This window comes from Ruditapes philippinarum, unplaced genomic scaffold (genome assembly GCF_026571515.1).
Source record: "Ruditapes philippinarum isolate M1 unplaced genomic scaffold, ASM2657151v2 ctg6367_1_1_1_1, whole genome shotgun sequence".
NCBI lineage: Eukaryota > Metazoa > Mollusca > Bivalvia > Venerida > Veneridae > Ruditapes > Ruditapes philippinarum.
In genome coordinates, this window is record NW_026865133.1 from 27,105 (window position 1) to 45,387 (window position 18,283).

An 18,283-nucleotide genomic window follows, 5' to 3' on the forward strand; every position below is an offset into this window, starting at 1 on the left:
TGCAGGCCAATGTATGTATATACTAGTAGTCTTTACAGAAATCATACACCTATAAATATACATTGAGAAATGTAATGTGAGCAATTGTGTGTCCATTTCTTTTTTAAATTATATTACAAAGAACGAGTTAAATCTAACAGCAAGATATTCCTAAAATATGTCTAGAAAGCAAATCAAATTCTGAAAAGTTGCATTGGTTGTTAGACAATATTAAAAGCTGCATATGCTGAACAAATACTATAAATGTATGTAATCTCTTCATGAAAGTTTGCACCTATGTCATGTATGTATGCATATAATTTAGACTTTTTCAAGCTGTAATTTATCAATAGATTCAGGACTACTTTTTTGCTGAACCACAAACCAATTTCCGATTAGAAGTGCTTTGATCTTTTACCTCTCATATATGCGGTGAAACTGATCAAATGAAAAACACGGAAGTGATTCAAATTATTATATGCCTTTATAGATATAAGCAAAAAGTACTTTACAAGCAATTTAGCAGGCAATTAAGTCATAAATTTGGTTAATTAACACGTAATATGGACACATTTCTGATCGAATCATTTCTTTAATATCCCTTATAGGCCTGATGCTATTGGTTAACAAACTAGTATGTCTGATTACTAAAATAAAAAAAAATCACTGCATGTTGACTCGATAGATCTATCTGGAAACAGAGCATACCATTTAAATGATCTTTTTCTTAATCACTATAAAATATTTCAGTTGAGATGGATTTAAAACATGTGTGTCTTTGTTTAACATTTCTTTTATTAGTCTTTAATAAAATTAACGTAAACCAAAGCATTGGAGTAAACGCTTATATAAATATGAATAGACACTCTATTCCATACTATGATAATTTTGCCTATGGTGGCGAGTACAGCTTTCCTTTTCCACTACAAGATCCCGAGTTATTCAATAACCCTTCAGAGTCTGTAGAAGGACGTTACAGACACGCTGCTGTGGCAACCGATTCATTTGAATGCTCTAAAATAGGCACGTAAGTTGACATAATAATATATTTTAACATTGAAAGGAGTTTCAGAAAGTTTAATGCTTTTATGTTTGTGTTTTTGTTAATTAGTGAGAGAAGTTGTACACTTCATAATATTAGATACACATTGACAAAGTTAGCAGACCAAGTCGGGAGTTTTTGGAATTGATACTTATCTATATGACCACCGACAAAGGACTCAAAAGCAGTCTATAGTATTTGTCTGGTATTTTCGGTTCACTGATTCAAGTATCTACGATTAAATTTTTTGCTTAAGTCTTTGTATGGGGACATTAGAAAGTTTTGTTTGTTTAGATATCCCATAGTGCAAGTTTTATTTATTAATGCAAGCTTTTGTCTTTTGTAGTTTATCACCTTTTCACAATTTGCTGTATGTAACAAAGTCAAGTATCATCTTTATTAGTAACTTTAGATTCGATATTCAAAATCAGTAGATAAAAGAAATCAATTCCAATCGTGAAATATTTTGGTACTCGTGTATTTTTTTCAGATATATCATTTTTACGACTGTTTTTAAGAAAGCTCGTTAGTTGAGTTAGTACGTGTTGATCGCAAATCGAGAAGAACGTTAAAAATGCAAATTAAACTCGCTGTTTTCCAACATTTTTTAATTAATCAAACTTTCTGAAATGTGTAAAAGAATTCAAGCAATATAAGTTTAGGCATGTTGTTTCTTTCTATTGTTGCATCCATTTTCCTACTGCATCAATATCTAAGTTAAATGAAAGATTGCCTTAAAAGACATTAAGATAAACATTGAGCCGGCTTGACAATTCTATTCATTTGCAACATATATCAAATTTCGAACATAAGTAGAGTTATAATTACCATTAGGGACATAATGAGACGCCAGGGCGGAAGTGCCATTGACGCTGCCATTGCCGCCACGTTGTGTTCTGGTGTCGTTAACCCTCAAAGCTGCGGAATCGGTGGTGGGCATTTCCTCACATATTATAACAGGTACATTCTACAAGTGACATTCATTGTACATTCACATGTTAGGAATTTCATAATAGTCATAAAAATGTAGATGATATCAACACATGTAAAGCAACACTCAGCAATAAATATCAAATTATGTAATGAAACTTTTAAGACTTAGTTTGTACCTTGACTTTTTAAAAATGTTTGCCATTGCATAATTGTTGTTGGTTTTGCATCGCATCAAGACTTTAAAGGTCATATGTCGACTTTCAAGTTTTACTGATGGATAAAGACCTCAAGTGCCCTTCTTTGCATCATTTCAACGCAAGCTGACACCAAAGAGTAGAAACATCGGTATTCCTTAAGCTAGTTATATAAAGAACATAAAGTCCTTGGCGGGATTTGAACCCAAAGCAATGTGAGCTTAGAAATTTTGACTTGGAGTTATTTCATAAAAATATAGTTCTGTCTTCTTGAACCAGAGCAAATGGCTATGTCTATTCGGTTATCGGAAGAGAAAGGGCGCCCTTAGCTTCAACCGAGGACATGTTTACCGAGGACAAAAACACGTCATCACAGTTAGGTAAGTTACAAAAAAAAACAATTAGTACTCAAACAGTTCTTATTAATTATTAGTTGGTAAATAAAATTAGCTATTAAGTTTGCATTAGAAGCTTAGAACATGTCAGCAAGATTGGGGAAAATTTTAAAGGTATGGAAATTACATGTTTGCAGCCTTTCATAGATCGATAAAACCCTACAGCGTTGTTAATAATAATAATAATAAAATCCCGTCTGACCTTTTTTTGCCCGTGTGCTCTGTCCTGTTTGGTGTCCTGCTGGGCTCTTTGACGGTAGTCCTGTGTCGGGGTGATGTGTTTGTTGAATGCCGCCCTTCCTTGCTGATATTTTTCTTTTCATATCTTAATTGATATCAAGGTTTCAATATTCTCTTCCCTCGTTTCACTTCGGTGCATAAGTTGTTTCCTTTCAGGCTGTTTGCGGGAGATACGTATATCCATCATTATCGAACTTAGCTCTCACATTTCTGTGTTAGAATGTTGTCATATGAAAGAACGATCGATCAAATCGATTTTGTACCAAACGGTTTTATCGAAATTCAATACAATAAGTAGTATATATAATAATTCTATTAAAAATTGGAAACATTTAAAGTCGGCAAATCATCGGAAAGAAGACAATGTTGCAGGGTAGGTATGTTTTTCTTTATGTAAAGATTATAACTCTTTATTTCTTCATCACATGAAAGGAGGCAAAGCTATTGCTGTCCCTGGAGAAATCCAAGGTTTTTATGAAGCGTGGAAAATAGGAGGTCGGCTGCCCTGGAAGCAGTTATTCTTACCAACTATAAACTTATGTAGAAAAGGCATATCTGTAGGAAAAGCGCTCCGTCGTGCTATTACTAATACAGAAAGATTTCTCGAACAGTTTCAATCATTCAGGTATACCATAAATATAGAAAGTCTTTTCCTTAGACTTCACTAACTTTGTGTCAGAATTTTGTGAATTTTTGGAAGATGTAATACCGCAAAACTCTAACCTGATGTTAATGGGCGATTTCAACTTACATTTAAACGACGGTACACACGCAACATCAGAATTCAAAAACTGTTTATTTTCGCTTGGGCTTCATCAGCATGTCGACTTCAGTACACACATTGGGGGCAACGTACTAGACCTTGTAATAACTGAACAAGAAAATGGGGTTAAAATAAAATCATGTGAACAGGGTCCATTTTTATCAGATCATTGTGTTGTCAAAATTGTGACTGAAATAAAAAAGGAAAAATATCAAAAGTGAAACAGTCTCGTTTAGGAACTATAAAAATATTGATAAAGACGCTTTCTCAGAAGATCTGAAAAGTCTAGAAATTGAACAAATAGACATAAACGAATATGTATGTGATTTTGAGAATGAAATTCAAGTTATTTTGGACAAACATGCCCCAGTCACAGAGAAAACTCGTATTACTCGTGCTCCAAAGCCATGGTTCAGTGATTCAATTCTTGAAAAGAAACAATCATTTCGGAAAGCAGAAAAAACATGGAAACGATACAAAAAACCCGAGGACTATCATTCATTTCAAAATGCCCGGAATAAATACTTTATGGAAATTAAAAAAGTGAAAAAGCAAACATTCAGCGAAAAAGTTTCGGAGTTTAAAGGCGATTCAAAGAAATTATATAAATTTGTGACAGAAATTACTGGAAGTAAAGTACAAAATCCTATGCCGAGCGGCGAGAGTGACAATGCTATTGCGGATTCGTTTGCGGACCATTTTATGAACAAAATTTCTAAAATCAGAGAATCTTTGAAAACTTACCCGAACTACGAACCTTCGGTCAAAAATGTGGAAAATCTACCAAAATTCGACGAACTTTCCGAAGATGATGTGAAGAAAATCATAAACAATATGCAATCGAAATCGTGTGAACTCGACGTACTACCAACTGTCGTCTTGAAAATGTTTTTGACTGAATTACTTCCGTTGATAACTAAATTAGTGAACCTATCGCTCAGTCAAGGCATCTTTCCTGAGAAATGGAAACAGGCTGTAGTTCGACCATTGCTTAAAAAAGTTGGACTTGATCTGATCTATTCGAATTATCGCCCAGTCAGTAATCTTCCGTTTCTTTCAAAAGTTATTGAAAAAGCAGCCCTATTAGTGTTAAATTCACATGCTGAAAAACATAAACTTCTACCCACAAATCAAAGTGCTTATAGAAAAAATCATTCCTGTGAGTCTGCGCTTCTGCGTCTTGTGAACGACCTTCTCGGCGCAATGGAAAAACAGGAAGTGACTGCTTTAATCGCCATTGACCTGAGCGCCGCGTTTGACACGGTCGACCACAGCATTTTGATCGACGTGCTCAACAAGCAATACGGACTTACCTCTACCGCATTAAGCTGGGTTGACTCCTACCTTCACCCACGCAGTTGTCGGGTTAATGTAAACTCGGCATATTCGACGTCACGTGCACTGGAGTGTTCTGTTCCTCAAGGATCCTGTCTCGGGCCCTGGTTGTATCTCGCCTATGCAGGCACACTCTTCGATGACATTCCGCCGACGGTCACACTTCGTGGCTTCGCAGACGACCATACTATGGACAAATCGTTTTCTCCAAATATACAAAACAGTGAAAAGAATACAATAAGTGATTTAGAAAACGCTGGCGAAACAACGAACAACTGGATGAATTCTAATAAGTTGAAAATGAACACCTCAAAAACCGAATTCATTATGTTTGGGAGTAAGCAACAACTTACCAAATGTGAAACTAAATCTATCAAAATTGTAAACGATACCATCAACAAAGAAAACTGCATTCGATATCTTGGTGCTTTCCTCGACGAAAATTTGAACTTCAAAGAACACGTAAAGCGGAAATGTAGAACTGCCATGATAAATTTTATGCGGATCAAAAACATAAGACAATACCTCACAAAGGAAGCGACAGAGACTCTTGTGTTATCTTTAGTAATGTCTCACTTAGACTACTGTAACTCCATCTTATACGGTATCGCAAACTGTGATTTACAAAAGATGCAAAGGATTCAAAATATGTGCGCAAAGTTAGTTCTTTTAAGAAGTAAATATGATAGCTCTAAGCAAGCTTTGTTCGATCTTCACTGGCTGCCAGTAAAGGCAAGAATAAGTTTTAAAATCTTAACTTACATGTTCAATTGTTCGAAGGGAAACGCACCAGATTATCTTACTGAACTTTTAGAAAGCAAATCTGCAAAACGAGTTCTCAGATCATCAGAATGTGTTGACAATTGTTACAATGTTCCTTTCAATAAGAGAAAATCTTTCGCAGACCGTAGCTTTAGTTACATTGGACCTAAACTGTATAATCAATTACCGACAGAAATCAGAAACAGTAACACTATAGAAGCATTCAAGAGAAATCTTAAGACCCACATGTTCAGGGACTATTTCAACTTGTTTTAATTCAAAAGTGAAAAAGCGCAAATGACGTTTGAAATTTTAAAATTCATAGCTGTGATATGTAGTATATTCTAAAAGTGATTTTTCAATGTGATATTAGTAATCTTTTATCAATTTTTTATTATTCTTGATGCATGATATGTTCTTAACTTGAATTGATACCATTTTACTCATTTTCATTTAAAATCATTCAATAATTTCTTAATATCTGCTCATAACACTGTAACCATTTCTTAATAGTATTTTATTAGAAGTATTTTATTATCATTCTTATTGCTGTACAACGCCATTGAATATGAATGTTTTGTAAAAATAGGCGTTTAAGTAAATAAAAAGTTTCAAGTTTCAAGTTTCACTATAATGTTTTGTATTTTATTATTTATTTTGATTTACTAAAAAATTCTTCAAGAAAGTTTGACGATACGTTATAAATCTTTAGACATTTTTCGAAATATATACATACATTTATTGAACAAATTGAAGCATTGAATAGCGCCCATAACGCCAAACATGGACCTGTTTATGGGCAGAAATTGATATAATTTACTATCCATGTCCAAAAACGTCGGTTTAAGCATACAGATGTGCTTATTTTACAATGAAAACGGAGCATGACATGTGACTTCTATGTCATTCAATACAATAAGTATGTAGTAAGGTCCAACAAGTGAGGTGATGCCGCATTGAAATTTTGCAATACATACTCACTATGTTTACCAAGCATTATGACACAATGTATTATACCAAACGTTCTCATAAAACGATTAAATAGTTATGATACGGATATGAATGTTTTCAGAGATTTCCTAACGAATCCAGATACTGGAGAGATATATCAAGAGGGTGACACAATGTTCCGTCCACGACTTGCAAACACATTAGAGGTTATAGCAGAAGAAGGACCAAATGCTTTTTATGGAAGAAGTCTTACCGACTCTATACTTGCTGAAATAGCTGACGCAGGTATGATTCGCTTATTAAGCTAAGCATTTTTATGGACATACCATATACAACAAAGTCTGCAATTGTCAACTATTTGTTATTGTGGCAGCTGTAAAATGTGATTAGGTTTTCTTGTCCTTCGGAGATAATTGGTTCCAAAACTTTTAGCTTTGAGATTTGAATACTGCTAGGGTCATGAGCGATGTTGAATGCTCCGTCTTTTATCACGAACAAACACAATGTAACTGGGTGTGCAGTTATTTATGGATGTTTACATGTCCCTCGTTGATCTTTTCCCAGAATATTTAAGCATACTGGTAAGATTTTTTGTTCGTGTCTGGCTATGATATTCTTCGCTTAGAGGCGTTTAAGTTATTGACAAATTAATCAATATTTTTTACGTTTTAACCACAAGCAAGTACATACAGAGTATTTAATCCCATCTCTATAAAACTAAGGTATTGCTTTATATCTTGAAACTTAATAAAAGTATTTAATTTTATACTTAGTATATCTTATTATTTCACAAATCCATGATTATGAAGCGATCTTTAAGATTTTTTAGCTTTATTTTAATAAGCTTGTCTATTAAATTTAATGAACATTTGACAAGACATAATAGGAGTGGTAAGTTTAGTAATAATCCCGCCAATCATTGTTAACGAGTAATGGTGATAAATTTAAAATTATTTTTCATTGTCAAAATGTACAATGAAATTACCATTTTCGTCAAATTCACTAATTTCGAAATTGTCATCATTACTGTCAACAAGATTTGTTACAATTCTGCTTGTCAACGTGCTTTATTTTATTCCGTTAACTTTTACTTCCACAGTTTCCTTAACGTGTGTACATGTGTTTTACCAAACTGTTTTGTCTATTTTTGCCAATTCAGCTATTAATAAATCTGTGAGATTATTTTCTTTGAAAATTTTGTTTCATGTGAAGCCCCGTTTTTAAAACGCCCCATACTAATTCAATGTGGTTAAGAACACAATGATACGGTGGGAGGCTTACAATATTGTAACATTGGGCATTTGAAAGTTCATCAACTTCAAACACTGGATCCGGCTTGTTCTGTTGAATTATGACATACAACTTTTAAAAGGGGTGTGTCTTCCATAATTGATACTTGGTATCACACATATCAGATTTTCTTGGAAGTAAGTTTTCAAGTTAAAGGAATAAATACATTTACATTTCTTAATTCATATCAAGAACTCCTCTTTTAATAACAACAATGTTAAAACTATTTAATTTGCTTTTGACACTAAATTAGAAATTTCAAATTGATCAACACAATATACACAAAACTGTCCCCGGTGTGTAAAATTAGTAAAATGACACGTGCTGTTACAATTTACTTTACTATTTTTACATTATGTTTATGTTTACTGCTGTTCCAACTTTCCCACCGGTATTTTATCAAAAACTTCAAGGAATTTGACAGACTTGAAAAGAATTACTGAAAACAAACCTCACAAAAGGTTTAAAAATAAATTTGCAATAGAGAATAAACTTTCTTACCATAAAATAAACAGATTGAGAGATATAAGCGAAATGTTGGTTTTTATAGAGATCAAATGGTCTATAAAAACTCAACAAACTTATGGTTTAGTACAAATATAGGACTCTCGGAAAATATTTTTTAACTTTAACACCCAAAAGGTACTGGATGAATTATAGATATTTTTGTAATTTATCTATATATGTAGGAGATCGAATGCTTCATGTTTCATATTTCATATTAGTTTAGTATTAAATTAGATTTAGCAGGACGCATAACAAAATGCTGCGATCCACGGAATAATATTAGTGATTGTAAGCCATCCCCTTATAATAAAAGTATTAACTGCACATAAAACACCATCATGAACATGTGAAAGGTACTGAGAAAAGACAATGTGTAAAAATGCAATCAATATAACAAAGTCAAAAGACAATTACATTTCTTTTGGGAAAAAAATGAAATGTGACCCTGTTCTGTCTTTTATTTCAGGTGGAATAATTACAAGGGATGATCTTGCCCAATACACAGCGCTTATAAAACCAGCTGTTTCGTTTAAGCTGGACAATTCGCACACGATGTACTCCCCACCTTTACCGTCAGGTGGCGTTGTGTATCAGTATATATTAAACATCTTAAAAGGTATTATTATAAAGTTTTTTAACATCAAAATATATATAAGATTCAATCTATTTAGCTTTCAGCATACTACATATGAAGTGTTTTCGTTAAAGTAGTTTTTTTTAAAAAGTGTTTTCTTTTGGTCTATTTTGTCTGATGTTGAAAGTTTGCAAAATTATGGCGAAATGTGTGCCAACAGACTTTTTGCGGTCTTATGCTTCGGACAGATCACTTTGTTTCTAGATTTTTGTACTTCAGCAGGTGTGAAGTGCTGTGTGGCAGCTGTAAAAAGTTGCCCCTACTTCACTTCAGAGTTATTATATTTTCCAGGTCCTTCGGGATCATTGATGCCAGCACTATTAAGTGTTGAGAATTGAGTACCGCTCAAGCCGGTGCTAGGGTTAGCAATTTTCATGTAATTTTGTTGTTATTAATGCTCCCTACGTATCACTGTGTTTCCAGATTTTTAACCCTAATAAAGCCTTTTTATATTAAAAGAAGTTTATTCCGGCATATGAACAACAGTTAAATGAAAGAAATGGATAATTGCTGAAGTAATTTACGTTTTTGTCCACAATTGATATATCAGTAAGAGTAATATTTATATTTCAGCTTTAAGAATATGAACATATTATATTAAAGTAACTTTACAGTGTATTTCATCTGATACACTGACATCGTTAATAAGTCAGTTCATAATTTTCTTTAAAAACCTGCTTAACCTTTGGGGCATGAACGATATACTGAACTAATGCCGAATATCTTTTTAAAAGATATTTCCTGTTTACTTTACTTTCATTGACTTGAAATGTTCTCATAATTTTCTTAATTTTACAGTGTCACAGTATGTTGTTCTTGCTGTGTGACAGAGACAGGGTTATTGTATTTTCAATATTTGAAGATCTTTCAACATGACATTGTTGTTTTCATGAAATTTTGAATCGCAATTTTCCCCCCTTCCCTGGGTCTCATGTCCCTTTCCCCTGTGCCTTTTGATTTTATGGGCCTAATATTAAATTATTTCTTTGTTTTCTTTTAGTTCTTTATCAGTTACTAATTATTTATTCTTATGTAGTGGTTTGCCTGCCTGTGCTCTGCCTTGTGTCATGTCCTGTTTTTGTTTGGGGTCCTCCTGGGCTCCTTGCCGCTGGCTCTTGTTGCTGGGTCGGGTGGGGGCTGCGTTCCTGCGTTCATTAAACGCAGCCTTTCCTTGTTTATCTTGTTTATCATATTTTAATATACTGCCTGTGTTTTAAATTCTCATTCTGAAATGTTGTCATTCTTACACAGATACTGTCAGCTCTGATTCCCATTTACAGCTTTTCATTAAATTGCACGGAAAAATCCCATTTGAATTCCACGATCATCGCCATATGAGCACATCTACATGGATGTTTTCAAATTCTAATTTTTACTATTTTTATATTTAGGAATAAAATGCGAGTGTGGACAATTTACTGTAATAGTTTAAGTATTGTCCTTTAGGCACAGGGTTATTCAAGCCAATTTGGCAACATTCTCGGCTCTGTAGAAAAGGAAAACCTGAACAGTATTCTTTGATTTTAGAGCAATATTTTACAATTGAGATGGTTCCATGATTAACAAAAGAAATGCTAGGACTCTAAATTATAGAATGTAGCCATACTATTCTGTTGAGTATATATTTATTAAAACATTTAAATGTTTGCAACAGGATTTCATTTTGGCCCATCAAGTGTACTTAACGCTGATGCAGCTGAACTAACGTGGCATCGAATTGTTGAAGCGTTCAAGCATGCCTTCTCTTTAAGATCGAGACTTGGGGATAATGATATAGGATCGACGGAATTCATCGACGAAGTTGACGAGGTACACTTCATCTGCATCGTATTTTTTTATATTGTTTTCAAGTAATTGCAACAAGACTTTAAAAATTTTAATTGAAATGCCTATGAAATACTTTTAGCCCTTTGCACGACAAAATGGGTGGCGTTTTAAAATGACGTGCAAGTCGGTGAAATTTGCATCATTGTGTTTTTTCCTGTAACAGCTTGTACTGACACGAATCTACTTAATATGCGTTATCGGGTATTGTAGCCATGTACGTGTTACACAATCATTGCCTTTTTACAAATTACTAGACTCTTACGCTATAGATCCTTTAAACATTATGTTTCAATGTTGCTGTTTTTTGTTCTCCTGTATTCTTTAAACGTATGTACTTTTTTGATGCATTTATTTCTGCAGAAGTACGATGACAAATATAAACCCCGAGCCAGTAGGGCAATGGATTCAATTATCTTAGGACTTTAACGGATGTTCATGCACGGACGTAAATGCATTAGCGCTATTCTTTTCTTTATACGGCAAAGCCGTTTGTTTGGGTTTGTTAGGATTTTTTGTTGTTGTAAGGTCGTTACCCTTTCATAACTCACCAAACCTGTTCATTTAAAGCATTACATTACTATATTGAAATACTCGTAGTATATTAAAAGTGTTGTTTGTTTTCTAAATTATCTATGATCAGGTTGTTTCCACAGTTGATACTCTTCATACCGCATGCTTTAACGTTAGATTATAGTTGTACTTTTAAAGAAAATGTTTTGCTTCACTAGATCTATATTTGAATTTGATCCTCATTGAAAGGGAGACACGGGCAAAATTTTCATTTCTTCGTTTTGACTTTTTCATTCATTACTCTGTAAATGTCATGAAAAAAACACACTAGGCAGTCATAGAAACAAACTTTTCTCCTTATAAAGAATAAAATGGTGGTTTCCTAACTTGACCCACGTGGGTCAGGTTAGAGCGTTAAGATTTCACAATAGTTGCCACAGTGAACTCTGGACACGTTAAAGAACATGTGAAATGAATGACTTAGACTTGTTTCAATCATACAATATTCACGATATCTGTTATTGTAAATTCCAGGGTTTGTTCAAGTCACATGGCTTGTTTTAAAACTACTCGGTGATTTTGTCGGCGTCTAAATTTCGTTCAATATATCTAGATATATTTACGCTTCAAACCCAAAATATATAGAATTTATACAGAAATCCATGATGGGACTTTAAAAAATGTCATTTTAGCGTGATTTGAGTACATTAAATCATTTTAATATTTTTGTCATTTATTTGCCTGAGTAAATATCGATCTCTCCATGTAAATCATCCTATTTCTTGTATGGATAATATATTTAAAGTTTCTTCTTTTGCTAAATATTTCCAGCTTGTTCAAAAAATGACGGATTAGGGATACGGCGAAGCAATTCGGTCGAGAATTAGCGATACGGAAACATTCGACCCGTCGTATTACGATAGTGAGTTGTTTGGTGTGTCAGGAAGCGGTAGCATGGGCACGTCACATATTTCAGTCCTAGGTCCAAATGGCGATGCTGTGTCGATAACGAGTACAGTTAATCTGTTGTATGTGGTTTATGTGTTTAACTGTTAACATTTCCTTTGCTTTAAAAGAAAATATATCTATTAAAAATTTGTCTGCTATGCTAACATAATTAACATATTCTGCTTTGAATTTGGAAATACCATTGCTATTTCGAAGGGTTTCAATATCAAAGTACTGAAATGGAGCGGCGAAATGTATAGCGTTTGTTCATAGTTGCACAATTGTCTGTCCGTTTATCTGTGACTTACGTCCATGAACAGGCTCAATCAAACCGAGCTTGCAACATTTTCAATTTTGTCGCGTTGGGCTTTCTTTAGGGATTTTATTTCACTCTATTTATTTAACATTCAAACAGTTGGTCATCAAAACATTATATTTTTATCCGGCGATGTGATTATTTTTGTTTTACATGATAAAAGTTTGAATATTATAATATCTGCAATTGTTGAAGAATACAAAAGTAAGATTTTCTTATGTACCAATATATTAAAGGATTGGATTCTTTTACATCATTTTTGTTGTAAAGACTAGAAGACTAAAATACTAGAAGATTAATCATAAGATTTCAAAAATATATATATATTGCCGATGATAATAATAAAACTTAATTTTGAATGTCTGACCAGTTCAGTATTCACGCGCTATTTTTGTGTTCCTTTTAAAATGTCGATGATACGAAAGATATAAAAATAATTTTAACCAAATAAATTTATTTTTAAAAGATTTAGGTATTGATTAGGGTTGCTAATATATGGATTCACTTATCTTGGACTCATCTACAAAAACATGTCAAAGATACTTTAAGTTATTTCTTTTTGTCAAAGATACTTATTTCTTTTTATGTATAACCAGTTTTGGCTCGAAGGTAATTGGTTCCAGGACAGGTATCTTATATAACAACGAAATGGATGATTTTTCAACGCCAGGAACCGTCAATTTCTTCGGTGTTCCAGCATCGCCTGCGAATTTCATATTACCGGGAAAGCGCCCTCTGTCGTCCATGTGCCCGAGTATAGTAATAGATAGGTGGGGAGATGTAAAACTGGTTATTGGCGCTGCAGGTGGAACAAGGATTATAACATCTACCGCTCTGGTGTGTTCTAGATTTTAAATAGTTTTTAATTGAATTTTGTATTTTCATTTACAATATGGTTACTCTACTATTACTATACGATGAGGGTATTATGCATTGTTTAGTACAATGCCGAATTCCATTGGTCGGGTACACAGCTATCAAACCTTCTTCAAACCGTCTTAGTACGAGGCGCTAGCCGAATCTGATATAGGCATTGCAGCTGTGTACGAATCCAATAAAACCAGTATTGTACTCAACAATATGCAAAGACCTCTCTATTTTACACATGACAGGACAAGTCCAATAAGGAATTAAATGCATTTTTGGACCCTGAAAATAAAGACTTAGCTAGATGGAGTATGATATGTATTTGAGATAGATATTTTGAACTCTAAAATTATAAATAAGGCTTATGGGGCACAATATGAATTTGATGTCAGAAAAGGAAAACAAGGCCATATAGGGTGCAATATTCATTCGGTAAGGATTGTTTGGACTCAGAAAATAGTCATATTTTAAATAAAATCAACCGAAAGACGTCAATCAATGAGAATCGACTTAACAAAACTAAAGTATTATTATGCGACTAGCAAGTTCCCATTTTCGCGATTGTTCGAGAGATGGTCGCAAGACAGTCTAATAGAAAGTGACATTGGCTTCGATTGTAGGTTAACGTCATAATGCATGACGCTAGATTTAGAAACTAATCGTTAATTACTTAAAGGAACTCCGCTGAGGTTCAAACATCTAAAATCTAAAATCATTATTTTTTTTTACACAGATCAGCTGGTCACGTATATAATGCAGGAAGACATGCAAACAATAATTCAGAAATACACTCAAAAATTAACTGAAAAGCGTATTTTTGTGTTATTTTGATACGATTTGAGTTAAAAGCGTTTAAACGCTTTTCCATTTTGGGTCATTTTTCACAATTTTAATAATTATCCTGGATAAACCGCAAAAGAGAATTATCTAAAATTTTGCACACAAGTTACTGATCTAGACCTACATCAAACTGAGCATTAATCTCGAAAAATTATTTCCAGTTTCGTCATGTCAAAAAACCTCAGTGGAGTCCCTTTAAGATATAGGGTACTAGTGTACCAATAAAAAATAACGTTAAATAACCATTCTTTGTAAGTTACGGTAGCTTCCGACATCATTTCTGTCAACCCAAAACAATGATGAAAATACAAAGCGTTTTGTTTCGCATCTAATGAACATTTAAAAGAGGATACACATGGCGAAATCAGGAAAATCAACTGCAATTTCACAAATCTGCAATTTGCTGTGTTTTTCCGTTTGCTAGTTATGCCAGTCCCTTTTGCGCTGCAAATTGAAAATCGGACAACTTTACCCGATGAAGAATTTTATTTTAGACATGTAATAAAATAGTCATTATATGAAGATTTTGGTGTATTTTCAAGTAAAAGGACGTAGTTAACGTGATATTAAACTTGTTATCTAAACAATCATTGTATGTCATAATGGCAATTTAACAACTTGATGCATAGATATATTTAAAGAAAAAAAACGCCGCAGGACCGAGTGGCTAATTCAAACGCATTTCAGAGGTTAACAGATGTTGAATGACCTTAGTACACGGCGTAAAATTATATTATCTTGATTTAAATACAACGAAAAAGATAAATAAGGGAGACAACTGATTAGTGAACGATCATTTTCAAGCGGGATTAAGTTACTTCCGCTGGAAGTAAACATATCTGATTGAACTTTCCCGTTTTCTTTTAGATGTTCCCGCAAATCATAGAAGACATTGCATGAAAAGACTTCTTCTGCTTAATTTTGATTGAATTGCCAAGTACTTTTATTAATGGAGTTTTTAAACTTACATCCTGACAAGCTAAGTTGTGAAAGCAAATACTGACGAGTTTTGAAAAGAAACTAGTTTTAATCGACACTCGCAAACCAAAGAATGCTAAAATTATTTTCAGACATTATTACGATACGCTCAGTTGTCTATGTATTTAATATATGAGCCGCGCCATGACAAAACCAACTTATTGCGTTTGCTACCAGCATGGATCCAGACCAGCCTACGCATCCGCGCATTCTGATCAGGATCCATTCTGTTCGCTTATAAACCATATAACAAGTAGAGAAACTGATAGCGAACAGCATGGATCCTGATCAGACTGCGCGGATGGCCTGGATCCATTATAGTCGTAAACGCACTATATTGGTTTTGTCATGGCGCGGCTCAAATCATCAAAATTTATCTTCTTGTAGGTCACCATTGAAACTCTATTGTTTAACTGGGGTCTAAAGGAAGCTATAGATTATCCGCGACTACACCATCAACTTTTCCCACCAACACTTGGTGTCCAGAAAGAGTTTCCGCAGGTGAATATTATATAGTTTACTCTACATTATATTTAACTTTATTTTGTGTCCCATCTCGCTTTTGGTTAAAATGTTGTGACTTCTGATTATTTCATGTGAATAATTCAGCCAACGAGCTAACGGAAGGTTAGTGGTTATATTCAGGGGCCCGCATGGGCCACAAATAGTTTAAACACGAACGTCTTGAGTCTTCTTACCCAGTAAATACCGTGCACTTGTTACTGGTTTGAGACCCGACAAAGTAACTAAATGTTATCATTGTTTGCCTTAAAATATAAACTTCGCATTTTGTTGATGTATGTAATTACTGAAATGAAATGTTTTGAAAACTATGTAAAAGGCATTACTGGTGAAGGCAAAACTCCAAGATAAGTGCCAATTTGTTTAGTTTAAACGCAATAATGTAAGGCTGTTTTAATCATTTTTAGTCAACCTCCTTCCACTTGTCCGGTGCTGATGTCATATTAGGAAACAATATGGCGACGCGGGTAGGGTTCTAACTCACGATCCCTGCGTCGAGAGGGCAGACATCTTGCTGAACTTTGCTACAGCACCATATAGTTCAGGTTCAATAATTATGTCAATCTATAGCATAATAGTAATGTAATGGAGACAATCCAAAGGAGTCAAGATATATATTGCTTTAGTTTTGGGGCAGCCTTATTGAATTGGAAATTGTTCAACATTGCTCAGAAATGCTCCTTTTTAATTGTTTTTCTTCAGATTTTGAAAGATGGTTTGCAAAGTTTTGGTCACAATATAACTGTTGATACATCATTGTCGATTGTTCAAGCTGTTTTAGTTAGGAACCAGGTAATAGCGAATAGTGACTTCCGGAAAGGAGGGGAACCGGACGGATTTTAGTACACCAAAACGAGACTATGTAGAAAATTTGCCATTGAGTAGTCATGAGAACAAGGTCAAGGTGTATTTATAGAAAAACTTCGGGCCTTTGGAAACTATTTAAAATTAAGTGACTTGTGATGATTTACTACATTATTAATTTATGTTAAGTGAGTTGATGCACTATCTGTTCCTCTATGCTATGGGCTGTTTTAAAAGCTATAAAATGCAACAGATATCCCTTTGATTGTCTAATGTTTTTTTCATTGTTTCTTTGATTAATTATTTGACTGATTATTTTATTGATTATTTGATTAATTATTTGACTGATTATTGATTGTTGTTATTTTATGATTATATTAATGATTATGTAAGTATGAAATTCTGAAGTACTGTTTACTTGATCTGAAAGGAATTTGGGTTTCATCGTATTTGTCAAAGAATGATGTTTGATTAGATATTATTGTTAGTTAAAGGAAAAAATTAAATGTCCGTCACTGTGTTTTATATTTAAAGCCCATTATGCCTTAGAAATGCTATCGATCCAACTTTTTGTACCTTGTTACAGTTTCCAAAACTATACTAATTTTCCATAAACATGAACTGTCTTCTCCCAATTTTGCCCTGTCAACAATTTGTATAATTATAATGAATAAATATTTTGTATGGAAGTCAAAATACTACTTTTTTACATTTTTGTACCTGTAAGACACATAACTGCATGTTCGGCGCTATTTCCTTCAGTATTTAACATGTAACATACTTTAAATGTATTATTGAAACATTATTAAACACATGTATGTTTGACAATTTTCAAGAATCGAAACGCAGAAATAAGGTGTCTGTAAAGGTTTATATATTATATATTATTTATATAAATTTATAATAACAACACGTTCAGTTTTGTTTTGTTTGTTTTTTGTTGTTTTTTTTGCTTTTTTTTTTAACATAAAAATTGATACATGAAAATGCAACAGGCATGTGTAAAGATTTTGAAAAGTACTCCATCTTTGTTCAATGAGATGAAATTAAGATTTCAAAACTGCATAGCCTAACAGTGCCATAAAACAAGTCTTTATATTTGTTTAATCTTGTGATAATAAAATGAAAAAAAATAGCTTAAACATGTGTTACATCAGTTGTGTTCCTATGTGTCTAATTCTTTTATGCAAATAAAATACGAAAATTTATGTATTTACGAGGTTTGCTTGTTTGTTTTCTTAAAAGCCGGAAACCTTCGAAAAAAGCATGTCAATTGTAAACAAGTATTTAAACCTTTGTTTAAGCTAGATTAGTGTGTGTATGTACATGTTATTCTACATTTGTAGCGAATTTAATGATTTTCAGGACCCTTTTATTTCGAAATGTCCGTATTGAAAAGCTTTAAAAGCCCATTAAGTCACAAAAACATTAAAGCTATTAAATGCATTTATTTTTTCCAAACGTTTTTTTTTTTACTTTCGTTGCTTATTACAGTTTCAAAAACGTTACTAACTCATTGACCATATATGTGAGCCATCTTGGCTTCTTTTGCATATTAACAATTAGTACACTTAATAAGTAATTTATATTGAAGTCGAAATATCACTTTGTTTACAATTTAGAATTTGAATCGTAAATTATTTCAC

General features: G+C 33.3%; 1 protein-coding gene across 1 annotated transcript; it reads left to right on the plus strand.

The window, feature by feature from the left end:
- Window positions 1-625: 625 nt before the first annotated feature.
- On the plus strand, window positions 626-17,507 carry LOC132727959 (glutathione hydrolase 1 proenzyme-like). Its single transcript, XM_060713562.1, has 11 exons — window positions 626-1,006; window positions 1,856-1,981; window positions 2,428-2,528; window positions 3,216-3,408; window positions 6,716-6,879; window positions 8,858-9,007; window positions 10,680-10,834; window positions 12,218-12,390; window positions 13,223-13,463; window positions 15,699-15,812; window positions 16,536-17,507. The coding sequence occupies exons 1-11, from the start codon at window positions 735-737 to the stop codon at window positions 16,674-16,676; spliced, it is 1,830 nt and encodes a 609-aa protein (XP_060569545.1). The 5' UTR covers window positions 626-734; the 3' UTR covers window positions 16,677-17,507.
- Window positions 17,508-18,283: the final 776 nt, after the last annotated feature.

Coding starts and splice junctions, on each gene's coding strand:
- LOC132727959 (XM_060713562.1), top strand. CDS start 735: ATGGATTTAAAACATGTGTGTCTTTGTTTAACATTTCTTTTATTAGTC. Junction 3,409..6,715: donor GAACAGTTTCAATCATTCAG/GTATACCATAAA, acceptor GAATGTTTTCAG/AGATTTCCTAACGAATCCAG. Junction 9,008..10,679: donor TATATTAAACATCTTAAAAG/GTATTATTATAA, acceptor TGTTTGCAACAG/GATTTCATTTTGGCCCATCA.